Here is a 15,937-nt window from a genome sequence, read left to right as displayed (position 1 = left end):
GGATTTCTACATTTATTGTGTCCCAGCCATTTGATATTAAACGTGCCCAGTACACAAATAAGAAGTCGAGTTTTTCCGATTGCTAATCCTGGAAACTCTGTTTGGGTTCTGAACATTAAGCATTTTTGCCATGGCTTGTTTATCGCCAACAGCGATAAAGCTTCCACAGACCAGACGGAGCTCTCACTTACGGCTCAATCCAACTCTTTTGAAATCAATGAGGTTGTTTCCAATTGTTTCAACAGGAGTTGAAGTCAGTCCCTTACACCTGTGCAATCCTATTGCCTTCAGTGGGGCTCACAGAAGTAACTGATGGCAACTTGGGGGCAATTTATATTTCCAACTAGCCCTGTGCATGGAATATAGTGCATCAAAGGATTTGCTAACGAGTCAGATAAAGATCTAATTCCCCCTCACAGAACCGTTGGTCAGCTTGGCTAACGGCAGTAAAGCTAGTCCACCTCACCCCTAAAACCACCACCACCAACCAGATATGACTGAAAACACAGAGGGAGCAAATCATCTAAGAAATAAAACTGTCATATTTAGGCAATGATGTTTCAGAGAATACCCAGCTCTTCAACATTAGCTACAAAGGAGATGAACCTGTGCGATGGAAAGATAAGTGTCTCTTAATTTCTAGATTGTCTCATGGGAGCATTTTTGAAGCAACATTAAGTTTAAGTGACCTTAACTGTCTACTTGCATATTACTGAATATTTTAGGTAATTTAATACAATGGAACGTTAATTTAGAATTTCCATGAAGTTCGTGTTTTGAGAACAATGAAGTGTTCCTTAAGGGAATTATGTCTGACTATTTTAGATCCATTCTACCTTAAACTTCAGGTGAAGTCTTTTTGCATGGGAATAAGTTATCAATAATTTAAGATATACAGTTAGAGAACAGAAGCACTGATGACTTTCTGGTCATAAGCTTATTTTTTCAGAAATCTATCATTTACAGCTGAAGAATACAGAACAAGCAGTTCTAACATTTATTCCCTGCTGAACCTTTCTCTGGGAAAACAGAGGGGAAAAAATCACTAGATACAAAATATCAGGTCTATTTGTTCTGTATTCTTCACTTTGTTGAGTGTTACGCTATTGACATACCAGGGTCATGACAAATACAGCAAGTCTTAAATGTAAGGGATACAGCTCTTTCCTTTTCCTATTATATGACTGAGAAAAGAATTTCCAGTTCTGTATTTTCCTGTTGGTAGGAATTAGCACCAATGAAGGAAGATTCCCAGTTTATGAGTTACTCTCTTTAATTTTATTCATGAAGGCCCTATGTATGCAAAACTGTCATTGAAAGGCTTGGGTTTTTCGCCTGCTTAGGGCTTTGGGATGAGGCCTTAATTAATTATTCTTATGTAAAGATGCAAGCTTTCAATGTGCAGCAACTCTACTTGGCTACACAATTATTCACAACATGACAGCAAGAAAATTGGCATAAAACAGACTAAGAACAAAATTTAAATGACTGTCTAATGTTTAATATATAATCTCTTACAGCATGAACTCTAATCCAAAGTATTACTTGCAAATACAAGATCAAGGCATACGACTGAACTTACATCAAATTTGTTAGTGAAGTACTAGATCTGCAATGGGGCAGAACCCAAAACCCTAAAGATTTTATTTTGTAAAATAATGAATGGCAATTTGAAGGTGACCGCCAGCGTTTTTGAAATCAATATACAAACAGGTGACATTGCCACACTACTCTTAGCAATACAAACTGGCACTAGTTCAAATTTTCCCCCTTACTGAGGTTCTCTTTTTCTGTTAATTTAAAAACATTTCAGTTAAGCCTGGTCATGAATATGGCTGTTCCCTGCAGGACTTCTCTGTCCCCCTGCTCCTAGTTCCTCTGTCTTAGGCTTTGTCTATACTAGGGATGCTTTACCAGTACAGAATAGGTCCTGTCATGGATGCAGCTATACCAGCACAACTGCTCTTGGTACAGGTAAAACTGTCTCCCTCCCTACCCCCCATGAAAGTCAAAGGCTATACCTGTAACAATGCAAATTTGCTGGTATATCTGCATCCATACTATGAGCTTCTGTCAGCACAGATACACTGGTCAGATCTCACAGCTCTTCAAAAGTCTGTAGTGTAGACACAGCCTACAGGTGGAATCTAACTCCTTTTACAGTTCTATATGGGAGCTAATGGGATTCACATGGTATAGCTACCAGTATAGCTGACACGAAGTTACATGATATTATCCTTGATTATGAACGTAACAGAAATTAAAGCAGACTAAAATGGCATTACCATGTAAGATAGTCTTCTCCTCTCCAGGTTTATCATCTTCATGTTTGCCTTTCTTCTGCCTCTTTGCTGTTATTTCATCCAACTCTTTCTGCTCTTCCTAGAAAAACAAAATATGGTCTTGACTTTTTAAAAAAGTTACCCTGAAGCTGAAGACAAAAAGACAAAACTGAAACATTATTTACTAGAATTAATGTATTTGTTAAATATGAATATTTGAAATATTTTCGGTATAGGAAAAAAGCAATTAAAAAAGAAAAATTTTAACCAAAGCCAGAACAGCTTAGAAAGGTATACACACTCTAGAAAGAATTTTAAAACAATTCATTCTACTCAGGCTTACAGGCTATAGCAAAGGCTATGTCTACACTACAGCTTATATCAGCATAATTTATGTCACTCAGGGGTGTGAATAAACCACTCCCCTGAGTGATATAAGTTACACTGACATAAGTGCTGGTGTGGACAGTGCTGTGTCAGTGGGAGAGCTTCCCCAACATAGCTACCTCCTCTCACAGAGATGGTTTTATTATAGTGACAGGAGTGCTCTCTCCCATTGGCATAGAGCATCTTCACCAGACGTGCCACTGTAGCACTGTATGTGTGGACAAGCCCTAAGTGTCAATGACTAAAAGGAGGCAAGCCTTGTCTTTTTTCCTACTAAAGAGTATTTCTTGACTATTCTTTTCACCTAGCTGCTTCTGTTATCATACAGCAGCTACCCTCAGGCCAACAAAGTAAGATACAAAATCTCTTCTAAAGCCACTGTCCAAATTTTCAAACACACAGCACTTAAAGCACTACCTTCAAATGTATCATTGCCACAGTACATTTGGTCTCCACTGGCCTATACCGGTGAAGTCACAAGATTTCTTCCATACCTTGGTCTCTGCCATGGTATGCCACTGTGTTGCTAACGATTCTTACCCAATAAACTTTAAAAAAACGCTTACTTCTGAGGGTTTGGCTACTTCTTTCTCATCCACATATTTTGCCCATGGTCCCAGGAAGCCATCAATATTAGATGCATCATTCTCTTTGAATTTCTTCCTTTTTTCTATTTTCTTTTGTCCTGTTTCAAATACTGTTAAACCTACAGGAAGAAACATAACACTATACACACTGACGTTTATGCAACTTTTAACTTCAAGAACACAAGTCACTGTATTTTCAGTATAGAAACACCAAGTGATAACAGAAGGGAAGAGCTCTTCTGGATCACAATGCTGCTTTACTTATCTACTTATGAATGTAGCTAATTTAATCCAAAGTAACGAGAAGATGGGTAGGCTGTAAGATTCTAGGTATGATGGATGGCTGTTATAAGTTACTTAATCATGCAGGAGTCAAAATACATGTGAAGTCCACAAAAATATATTTATCATTACTCTTTTGTAGCCATATGAACACAGTGACTAGGCATTTTTAATTGTTTCACGCTTTGTACTCTGTAAAGTTTGGAAAACAATTGAGTCCAGACATCTTGACTTTCCTGAAAACTAAGCTTCCCTATTCCACCACCAGATTTTTTTTCCCCAAGATCAGTCGCTAGAGAAATAATTAGAATCCCCAATCATCTGCCCACCCTCCCTTCATCCCATGCATCTTTCAAGTCTCACACAAGAGCTGCACACATGCACTAACCTACCATGAGTGCTATGCTCTTTACATTTACAAAGTAAAGTTTGTGTTTTCAGAATTTCAACATTGCAATATACAAACATTAAGAAAAATACTGAGGGAAATCGAAGTGACAGTGAGTTTTAGACATTAAAGTTTAGATTTTGCATTAAGTTGTACAAAACCCTTCATATCATGATATATATTAGTGATTTTTAAAATAATGTATACACTCAGAAATCGTAAACATTTACTGCATATGAATCAGAAAGTGACACTGCCTGTAAAAAGGGAAAGAGCCAGTATAATGTCAAAGCAAACAAACAGTACACCTTATAAATAAAATTAGAGTTTTTAAAAACTTTAAATTAACTACAGATGTTATTAGTAACAGGTTAAGTTTAATTTTAAAACAACTTTCATCTTGACTGCCTCTCTCCCCAGTGGAATTGTTATGTGAAAGGAACTCTAATATCCTCAACTTCAATTTTAAAGGAGAAAGTGAAGTTAACGCCTTTTAAAAACATTTGAAAATAACGTACTGAACAAGCTACAGCAGTATGTATTAATTAAACATAGGAACAAATTTCAGGCTATATGGGGTAAGATGTTACTACTTGTGAGAAGGTGTTTACATGAGCATAATTTCAAATGTAAAGAAACCACTTTACTAGAATTAAAAACATTTAATATGTTACATCAAAGTAGTAATTACAGGCCCTTCTGCCTCCGGACGAAAATCCTGCCACTGGGCTACCTTTCAGTAGTTTTTCTTTTTGGGGGTCAGGGGAGAACAGCTCCATTTTGCTAACTATTGATAACACAAAGTTGCGAACAGAAGTGTTAAGGTAAATTGGTGTATACATCATTTATCTGCTTACCCCGTAACACTGAGTATTATGATACAGCTGATTAACCTACTTAAAGAAGCTATTGCAATGCAGGGAAAATACAATTTTAGCTCAGAGCATGATGGAATAAGGATGACACCACAGCTCAACTGAACTCCAAAAATACACACCTGTGAAGTCTATTTGTATATGAAAAAAATGTTCTCCTCTAATGTGAAATCATAATCTGAAATCTGATGTTAGAAAAAATCAGACGACTATTAAAAAAGATTCACATTCTAGGAAAAAACAAAAAACCAAAACAATGAGAAACACCCCCTGCCCCCCAAACTATTCTTAACCTGACCATGGAAGGGAAACTACCGTTCATTATTGAGTTTAAAAAAAAAAAAAAGAAAAGAAAAAATTTCATCCTAGACTTCTGGTCTAAGGAGCATCTCTCTTGACACATCACAAACCTTTGTTAATATTTCCTAGCATTTCATGATAGCCTGTTTTCTATAAAACTGAAACACAACAGAACAGATTGCCATTAAAACCAAATGGTTTTATATCCAATTTGACATTACTTACCTTGATTCTTTTCAGCTTCTTCTACAGAACCAATGTATTTAGTAGCAACGTCCTGAGTATCTAGAGAGGGATCTAATGCATAACCTATAATAAAAGCAAAAATACCAGTTGTTAGCTGAAATTTTTGCTCTGCATATGTTCTCAGTGACTGATTCTCCTCTTGGTTCTCAGTTCTCTTTGCCCCAATATATCTTCCTCAAAGCCCTATATTTAAGATATCTTCCTAAGCCACGAGGGACTGGATAAGATATGCTCTGAAGTCCATCAACTTTTCTCCCAGCCTAGCTATTGGATTTACTGCAGAGCATTGCCTGGTGTTTGCTTCCCACTAGAGTCTGAGCGTGCTGCTTCCAGAGCACTCAAACCTCTTACAATTTGAAGCAGTCACTGGTCAAGTTATTGAAATCGGCCATATGCTAAAGTACTGAGTGCTACCCTCAGGAACAGCCCTTAAACTGAACTGTTACAGCAGCAAATTAATTTCTAAATTTGTACCATTCTGCACTGATACAGAACGCACATTCTAAGAAATGCAACATGACAGCACATATTGCATTAAATAACTGGGACTGTGGTGGGAAGAACACAAGTAGATGGCACAACCTTTAATGTTATAGTAAAGATAAATAATTAAATCTAGTTTCTATGGAACAGGTGCACAGAATATTTACTATCACTAATGTCATTTTTTCTGAGAAAGACTGCACCCTTGTGGACATATAATTAATTTTAATTAAATATTTGAATGGGACAGTGTCCTTTGAAGACTCACATAAGACCTCAGAATTCAGATAATTAAATCAAGAAACTGAAGATGACCAACAAAATCCGCAGATAAATGCTAGTGCAAACACCACGACACAGCACTACCACAGGACTTGACATTTTGTGGATCCACACAGAAGAACCATGACACTAGTCTCTCTCCATGGATATCCCTGCACCAGCACAATTATTCCCCCCTTCTCTTAGGGAAAGTGCACTGGATCAGCAACACTCCCAGTCTGCCTTTTTTTTTTTTTTTTTTTTTAAATACTGAAAGAGTCAATTGTTCTTGAAATGTCTAGATGAGTCGGCAGAAGAGCAGAGCAAAGCAGCGGATCTGCCTTTGGAATCAAGATTTGTGCTTTGGTGCTTTAACTCTGATCTGACCCTACAGAGCACTCTACACCTCCAGGTGGTCTACGTGCATTTTATAGGAAAGTGAAATATAAATAAATCCCTTTGTGATAAAATATGAAGCTCCATCATGCCTGTGTAATAATTTAGTAAAAATTATTCCAAGTTGTTATACAGATTATCTAAATGTTATAGTATCATGTGTTCGACACAATCAAGCTGAACAGACATTGCCAATTAGATTTACAGGACAACTGCCTGCTGTTACTGAGCCAGTCATCTAATGGGCTCCTCTAAGCTATAAGGTTTCTGTTATTAAAGCAGAGATTCTACTTTGGATAGATGTCAAAATCAATGCAGTGGTTTATTTGTCCTCGAGCTGTATTTACACCATCTCTGGGACTCATTTGCTCAGGAGTGGGAAGGAGGGACAGCAAGCCACTGAAAGGAGCAACTGAGACAAATTCAGGCTTCAGTGGGAGCCATGCCTACTTACAAGCAAGGTTGACTTTGGTTCAGTGTCTTTTCTTATAGAAAAGCTTTTCTACTTTACAGTGGGAAGTCTGACAGACTTCCAAATGCAGCTTCAACGGAAAGCATCCTTTTCTCCTACTGAGCTGGCGTGCTAGGCATTTACATGACCTGCCCTGACACTCATCTTTCCTTCAGTTGCCATTAAAACTAGAGACATCAAGATTTTATGTTGACGTTGATTGGAAAGGCACAATTCCACTCCACCTTATATCTGAAAAAAGTTGGGGGTAAATAAGCACAAACAAGCCTAATGCACATAACAGAACAATTACAGGTAAATAAATCTCTTTAAAGATGCACTCATAGAAGATTACATCACTCTTGTAGAATGAAACTCCAAGGATCTGTATACTGAAACTTGAAACAACCCTAGCGGAATTGGCAATTGACAGGCCAGACAAAGTGACCTGTACTTTGACAGTGACACTTGAATGCAAGGATAATATACTTCCAATAAGTGTTATGTGCACACACTGATAGAAACACTTACTTTCTCATACTCTTGGGCCCTGTAAAAATTACTAGCCAAATCTTACTCCTGTTTGGTGCTGGATCTGAGCAACAGCGCTTAGTGAACATATGTAGAAGTCTTGCTTGTCCTTTAGACTTTACATACACAACACTTTCTGAAAAACAGGCCCCTTTCAGGCATCTCAAGTTGGCCACCCAAAAATCTGAGGCCTCCAAGATCACTAGTCACTTCTGAAAATATAGGCATCAAACTACATTTATGAAAATAAGTGATTCAGATGTCTAACAACTAGCCACTTAGACCTGGTTCTCTGAAGCAACTTATTTAGTGCCAAAGAGAACAAGAAGCTACGTCAAATAAGTCATATTCATTTTAATATCAAGCTGCCCTGTCTGCAGGTGCTGCCCCCACAGCTCCCATTGGCTGGGAACTGCGACCAATGGGAGCTGCAGGGACAGCACTTGCAGAAGGGTCAGTGCGGAGACCCCCTGGCTTCCCTTAAACGTAGAAGCCGAAGGGGGGACATTCCACTGCTTCCGGGAGCCGCAGTACGCATGCGTGGAGCAGCTGCTGGCCCCGCTCCTCGGCTGGAGTGTGGGAGCGGGGCAAACCCCAGACCCCGCTCCCCTGCAGGAGTTCGAGGGCCAGATTCAATCGGCTGGTGGTCTGGATGTGGCCCGCAGCCCATAGTTTGCCCACCCCTGGTATAAGAAGTATGCCCCTGTCCCTTCCAAGAGTGGGAACAGAAAGAATATTGCTGACAGGAAAGTTAAGTACTTATCTTAAGAAAAGTAGACTGAAAATATTCTGAGCCACAAAACTACTTGTTTTGTTTGCCAAGCAATATAGTAAACAGGGTTTTAGCTGACTGAGTATTCAATTTTAAAGAATTACACATAAAACAAGATTGTAATTCTAAGTATAGTAAATAGATTAAATGGAAGGCACAGAAATCCCTCACCAATTCCCTTGCTTCCTTTTACAAAAGTATTTCACCTACAAGGCCCTCTATCTTACAATATATTTAATTTGCATTTCTAGAGACAAGTCACTGGTTAAACAAATGACAATTGAATAAAATGGGCCCTAACAGCTGAGGTTGGAGGCCTTTGAAACCTGCAACTTTGAAGCAGGGTTACTTTACTGATTCTTCCAGTATGCTGAAGCAGAATCAGTCAGCAACATTGCTTCCCACCTAGATTTATACAGAGACAACTACACACTTCTGCTCCTCTACTAATCCAATTTACCATGAGAAATTTTTATCTTCCCTTCCCAAAACTGAAAGGCAATTTTTAAAAGATAAAGTTTTCTATGGACAATAGCACGATGAGACTTTAGCAACACATTTCAAGAATTCTGGTATGTTTTCAGGTAATTCATAACAAACTTGCTAATATGCTGAGAAATCACAATTCTCATTTACTGCTCCTCCTAATTGAACCTTCTAATGCTTCCGTGCTGGTTCTGCTGATTTACCAAGTCTAGCACAGCTTTTTTGCTGCTCCACTTCCGTCATTTCCAGAAGACCTACACCTATGGAACCAACCCCAGAACAGTACAAAGCTCCTATGGACAAGGTTGCCACTATTTTCTGTTACTCCTAAAAATAGGTATGTCTACACTGCAATAGAAGACCTATGGCAAGCTGACTCAGGCTCATGGGGCTCGGGGCTGTGTGGCTATAAAACTGCAGTATGTCTAGACGTTAGGGCGTGGACTGGAGCCTGGGCTCTGAGTCTCTGTAAGGGGGAAGGGCCTTAGAGCCTGGGGTCCAGCCCAAGCGCAAATGTTGACATTGCAGTTGTATAGCTCCGCAACCCGAGCCCCGTGAGCCTGAGTCAGCTGACATGGGCTCAGACTCGGTGCTGCAGGTGTAGACATACCGAATCACAGTGTAGACATACCCAATTAGCATCACACTTATAAAATAGTACTAATGGTAGCTAGTGCATATGGAAACAAGCAACAAACCAAAGAGGAAACTGAAAAAGAAAATTTGAAGATATACACATTAAATGGTAATTTATGACAGTTGAAAGAATTACTTAAAATTTGATACTTTATCCTCACGATTTTCTGGGTAAACATGGCCCACCTTAATTATCATACACATTGTGAAGAGAGTGGTCACTTTGGATGGGCTATTATCAGCAGGAGAGTGAGTTTGGGGAGGGGGGAGGGAGGGTGAGAAAACCTGGATTTGTGCTGGAAATGGCCCAACTTGATGATCACTTTAGATAAGCTATTACCAGCAGGAGAGTGGGGTGGGAGGAGGTATTGTTTCATGGTCTCTGTGCATAAATGTCTTCTGCAGTTTCCACAGTATGCATCCGATGAAGTGAGCTGTAGCTCACAAAAGCTCATGCTCAAATAAATTGGTTAGTCTCTAAGGTGCCACAAGTCCTCCTGTTCTTTATGGCTCACACTGACTCTAGTTTTCATAATTTAAGCCTTGATGTTCCAATCCTGCAACTGATAGCACACAAGTAGATTGCTGTATGGCCACAGTGCCCCAGTGAAGTCAATGGGGCTCAGCATGTGGGCAGACTGTTGTGCCAAGCAATCAATTGCTGGACCATGGCCTTAATAACAGTTTAATTTAGAGAGAAATCTGCATACAGAGGTCTTTTAAAACAGCAGTGGACTGAATATTATATATTATTTAATAATTTGTGTGGAAATTTCAGAACCTGCCTGGTGGATAATTTATGCTCTTCAAACTCTCATACTTCATCAGAAAGAGGCTATGTCTACACTAACCCTTATGTCACTCAAGGGTGTGAATACTCCACCCTGCTGCGCAACATAACTTACGCCAGCATAAGCACTAGTGTGCACAGCGCTACCTCGGTGAGAGAGCTTCTCCCGCCGACAGAGCCGTTCGTTGGGGGTTGATTACTTAGGTTGACGGGAGAGCTCTCTTCCATCAGCATAAAGCAGCTACATGAGAGATCGCACAGCAGCACAGCTGCATCGCTAGAGCAGTGCCACTGTAAGCTCTCTAGTGTTGACATGGCCAGAAGCATGCCAAATTAAACTTTGTATTTTAAAAACTGATAAGTTTTTAATAACTATAAACAAATGTTAAGTGAAAAAATAAAAGCCTTGTATGCTGAAATGTATAAGAAAACTTGTTAAAATTTCATGTAAACACACAGCACATTCTTTGTACTGAAAAAGCTCAGAAATCCACTTGCTTTTACATACTGTACATTTTCTATTGCACTGTTTCAATCTGAACAGGATTAAAACAAGCTTTATGCTTTTTCACAATGTAGCTATTTGAAAGTTAAAAAAAGGTCTTTGAGATGAAGTAATTGGTTACTATGGCAATTGCCCATATGGATCCACATGCATAAGGAGATGAGTGTCTTTAACAAGAGCTCAAAGCTTCTCGCAAGCATCCTCTAGGAGGCCATACACCCTCACACCGCTGAGACAGAAAACTTAAAAAAAGGGTGTTGGCACCAACCACCCATCCATGTCCTTCCATTCATTCAGAAATCATGAACAAAATACTGAAGAAGTGGGGAAGGTGGGTGGGAAGTGTGGATCCATATATGCAACCATCATGAAGAACCAGTTGCTATGGTAAGTAGCCTTTTTAACTTTCAGATATGATTCTAACAAAATGTAGCTATGACAGAACCTACCCACAATAGGCTTATAATTTTTTGTCTATTTGTTAAAATGTAAAATTGTAATTTCCCATCTTCTACATAACCACAACTAATGGAGGTTTTAATTAAAATGGTTCAGTAGGAGGTCTTGCATTTGATTAACGTTTCAGAGGAATTCCTGAATAACATTTCCAAAATAAATGCCATGATCTATAACTGTGAAGATTCTCATTTAATATTATTTGGCAAGTCTGTTACAGGCCCAGCCACACATGTGACAGTATAAGACAAAGAACAGCCTCAAAGGTTAAATATAAGGAGTTGCAGGTCTTACCATAAGTTGCAAATGTTCTTCTCTGTTGTTCAAACATGAAATCATTGATGTGTGTTGGTTCTGCATATCCAGAAAGCATATTCCTAGGTGCAGCCATCTGCTGAGTCCTAAACGGGTTTTCTGGCCCAAACTGCAACAACAAAATTAAAAGAAAGTATTTAAAGGTTGTACACTATTCTAGAAGGAATTAGTTTCTTGGTAAGTATTTTGTAATCATCTATAATGTTCTATAGGGAACGAACTGTGTGACTTTCAAGAAGGGCAGTATGTAGTGGCTTTAGCTTACTTTCCCTTTATGGCTACTGTAACTGAATATATGTCAGAATAATATTTGTACATTATATTATATACCAATTAGAATAGGAGTTTCTTTATGCATTAAGTAATTTTCACGGTGAAGCTTCTTGCCCACAGCACTGTTGGCAAGGACAATTCAATAAAAAAAAATTACTCCACACGCAAAACTCCCATTAAACAGGTAAATAAGGCAAACATACAGAAGACAACAGGAAAGGGGGGAAGGGGAAGCTAAAACCACATGGTATTATCCTTTTTGAAAGTCAAGCCCTAGAGAACTGTTGTAGCAATATGGAAATTGCCTTGTAAAATCTTTATCACTTAAAGAAAAAATGTAATAATATTTCAGCAGGATCAGCTGCACAACTACAGAATATAGACAATTCATACACAAACACACACCTGTTTTCTAAAGAAAGTGCAGTACTATACAATTTTATATTTGTATATTGGTTACATGAAGTATCCACATGCTTCACAGAGAGTTACATAGGAGAGTTTACAGAATTGGATATAGTGTCTAGTTACAGCAGTGATGAGTTGGGCTGGAAGAGCTGAAATACAAGAGCAGAAGTTTCTTTAGAGCTGCATGGCAGATCTTGATTTGTATATTCTGCCCTATCTGAATGGATTTCCATTTAAGTCAATGGGCTCTCTCAAAATATGGAGAACAGAATATTTGAGTTGAGCGCCACCGTGGTGGAGCACAAAGGAAGGGAATTTAGCCACCGTCAGAGTAAAAATAACTACCAACATTGATAAGCAGTGACACATGAATGTTTGCATAATAGTACATGTTTTTGTAATCTCTGAAGATTGCAGCCATTTGAGGACTATGATCACACACTTGAGGAGGTCTGACATTCCATCCAGGAGAAGGCAATGGTACACATAAAGGACAGAAGTGTGTGTATGCACACACATCTGTGTTGTGTCCAATAAACAAGGCCATTCTGAACTGGGCAAACAGAACGAAACACAGGTAAGGCTCAACTAGATACTTACATATGAGTACAGGTTAAGTATTCCCCATGCATGGCAAGACAACCAGTACTGAAATAGTGCAGAGCTGTCTCCCAGAACTGTAACATGTCACGCTCATAGCACATGAATGTTCCGTTCACATGTTATTCACTCCTCCCCAATTCCCAAGGAAAAATAAGAAACTGAATATTTTATCTGTATTTACCAAAGCAACCTCTCACACAATTTTTTAATGTAAAATTGACCACTAAAAGTGATGCTACAGGTTTACTGTTATTCGTCGATTAAACGAGAAACTCTATGGTTGTAACGTTTAAGACACTAAACTATTATATCTTACAGAGGCTGCATATTCTTGCCTCAGAACAGTTGATAAACCCTTTTTAATTCTGCTTCATTTTATCTCGGAGAACACAGACTGTGCTACTTATTAGCTATACATACCAAAATTGGCTCAAACTTTGCAAAAAACCCCCAAAAAACAACAACTTCCAGCTCTGAGCAGTTGTGATTTCAAGACTATGACAGCTGTATGTATTAAAGCTAAGTATATTACCTTTTATACGTGTTGCTTATTCCCCAAGGTGCTTTCCTGTGCTGAATACCAATCTCAAGATTAAATTGTTTTCAAGTGTAATAATTTGACACATTTTAGACTGCAGATAATAGAATTAACCAACCCTCCTCTTCTTTGAAGAAAGTTTCCTATTCTCTCCTCTTACTTAAAACCTATTTTTCCTCATTTTTTTCTTATGAATTTCAGAAGGAGAGAGAATCATTTAATCCATTAGATTTTTTTTTGTATATTCAATTCCCAGTCATACACCAATAAAAGCTTTTAGTGCAGAATTCAAGTATAGATCAACAGAACCATTTCTGATTCTGTACTTGCTTGCCCATACTAGATCAGGCCATGAATCCAGTTTGTATGTTATATTGTCTCCAGCAATACCCAACAGCTGATGCTTCAATGAAAAGAAAAAACAATCATAACTCACCAGCCAATTCCACAATAATTACATAGGAAAAAAAAAATTCTTTCCTAACCCGTGGCAATGAGATTTTAAGCACTGAAGCATAAGATTTGATTACCCTTATCTTATCTTGATTATTACTAGTCATAAAATTATCCTGTCCTTTGAAGAAGAAAGGATGTAGCCATAATATTTTGATCAGATTCAGAGATGTGTTTCATATACGCAGCACCAAATGTACTCAACAGGATTTACACATGCTGAATGCAGCCCAGGATCAGCCCCTTAGGCTTGATCTCCTGTAGCAGTGGTTCCCTCAAGTCGACAATATGCCGTGTAAAGAACCGTACTGTGTTCTCAGTTTACCTCCCTATAATGCTCTTAGTCTCAACATGAGACAGGAGTTAACACTGAATGATTATTTTCACTGTGATATTCCATTTTAAATTTCCTGTCTTTCTAAAATTCTTGTTAGATGCCTATAGCTCCATTCTGTCTATAATTACAGGAAGGTAAGAGAACTCTGTATCTCTCCAGTCTCAGGGACTCCACTAGTAATTCACACCCCCCGCCTTAATTTTCTTTTCCAAGATGATAAAGTAAACTTTTCCTGAAGTCACCATGGACCAGGTAGAGAAAGTATTTAATTAATAGGTGCAAATCAAGTGCCACACATTAACTGACTGCTGTGCTTGCTGGCTCCAATCACAAAGCCTTGAACCTGTCCCACTTGAGACCACCTGGGTTTCTTAAATCAAACATCTACGCAAACCAACAGCCATAAGTTGAGACAGTACTGTTGTCTATTTGGCCCACTTAAAGTGCAGATTGCGAGCTTTTGTTTAAAATAGCATCTAGCTCACATGGTTGCATAATAAGTTTTCTAAACAAAGCATAACTGATGCAAAATTTATGCAGAGTTGTCTTCCAATCTGCAGACAGCCTCTATTTGTCCAAATGTGTCATTAAATCTTCTTATACTGGATAACACTAAGAAGTTTTCAAATAATTTATAGATTTATACATAACTTGAAGGCTTAAACCATCTCTTTCAATCCTTCAGACAAATAGTTTGTAGGCTACTGAAAAACAGTTAAGATAGAAAAACAGTTCAAGTTGTTTTGAAGAAGGCTAATTTTAGCCCAAAAGAGTTTTGTACGCTCATACTGCATTAATTTAGAAAAAAAAATGATTGAAAACACTTGAGTTATCATCACATGACATGAATACTGTTTCTATTGGTAATACTGGGTTTTAGTTTTATACCGAACTATACCCATTTTCTAAAAGCTATAGATCTATACGACTTCTGGCAACTATCTCTACTGCTCGCTGATTAACATTACGAGTAGACATCAAAAGAACAGAAGACACAGGACACTTCAGGATGTTCAGCCAGGTAATCTCCTGTACTGGCTTCTTAACAGCACAATGCAGCACATTATTTGATTTCCACCTTTCCTACCTCTTATGATTCTTCTCTTTAAACTATTTTAAAGTTAGATTACAAGTGTACATGATATCCTCAGGGTACCTGTTTGTGTTATGTGGTGTCTTTCAGAGTTAGCCAAAGTTCTTATCTTTACTTTAAAGTCCAGAAGCTTGAGGCAACCCTGAATCTAAGGAGAACTTGAGGAACTCTGTACATTCATATTTGAAGAGGATAGGCATTGTAATGTCTGAATTTCACATTAGAACAACTTTAACACGACACATTCCTTTTAAGCTACTTACATTCCTCAGTGAAATGCCAATTAATTTGGAAGACTAACATTTCTGGTTTTAATAAAAATGTTCTTACCTCTGGTGCAAACATGGTGTCATAAGTGGGATTGTACTGAACTTCCTTGATAGCAGGATCGAGGTGGACTCCCGTCTCTACATCTTCCTGAAACAACAAAAGTGCTATTGAAATGTAACCAAAACTTCTCGTGCATAGCTAATCTAAGATACCGGACGCTAATTTGACTGTATGGGGCACAGTATGCTTTTTAAATTATACCTATATAACTTTACTTTTAGTTCTGAAGAAAAAAAAAATCAGGAAAAGCTTGGCAAGAATTCTTATGTATCAGTTAGATGAAGAACAAACGTTTAACAAGTTTTTAATTAAGGCTCAGTTTTACTGGTAAAGTTGTAAGTGCAATTAAAAAAAACAAAACACCCAACTTTCTAATATTTTCCCCCCATATACCCATTAACCTATTGGAGAAAAAGCAAAGTACCATAAGAAAAACAAAACAGCAGGAGCTTGGGAAATTTTTTAGAAGATAT

General features: G+C 38.2%; 1 protein-coding gene across 1 annotated transcript in view; it reads right to left on the bottom strand.

Moving 5' to 3' along the window:
• CDC40 (cell division cycle 40) overlaps positions 1-15,937 on the bottom strand; it is a 53,497-nt gene that overhangs the window by 25,085 nt on the left and 12,475 nt on the right. The window contains exons 2-6 of the mRNA XM_074948234.1: positions 15,465-15,551; positions 11,409-11,538; positions 5,327-5,410; positions 3,236-3,375; positions 2,286-2,382 (exon numbers count right to left, since the gene is read on the bottom strand). Coding sequence (XP_074804335.1) covers positions 2,286-2,382; positions 3,236-3,375; positions 5,327-5,410; positions 11,409-11,538; positions 15,465-15,551 — 538 coding nt within the window. The remainder of the gene's footprint in view (positions 1-2,285; positions 2,383-3,235; positions 3,376-5,326; positions 5,411-11,408; positions 11,539-15,464; positions 15,552-15,937) is intronic.

Source organism: Natator depressus, chromosome 3 (assembly GCF_965152275.1).
Source record: "Natator depressus isolate rNatDep1 chromosome 3, rNatDep2.hap1, whole genome shotgun sequence".
Lineage (NCBI taxonomy): Eukaryota > Metazoa > Chordata > Testudines > Cheloniidae > Natator > Natator depressus.
Note: the sequence above shows the minus strand (reverse complement) of the source record. Positions and strands in the feature narration are given on the sequence as shown.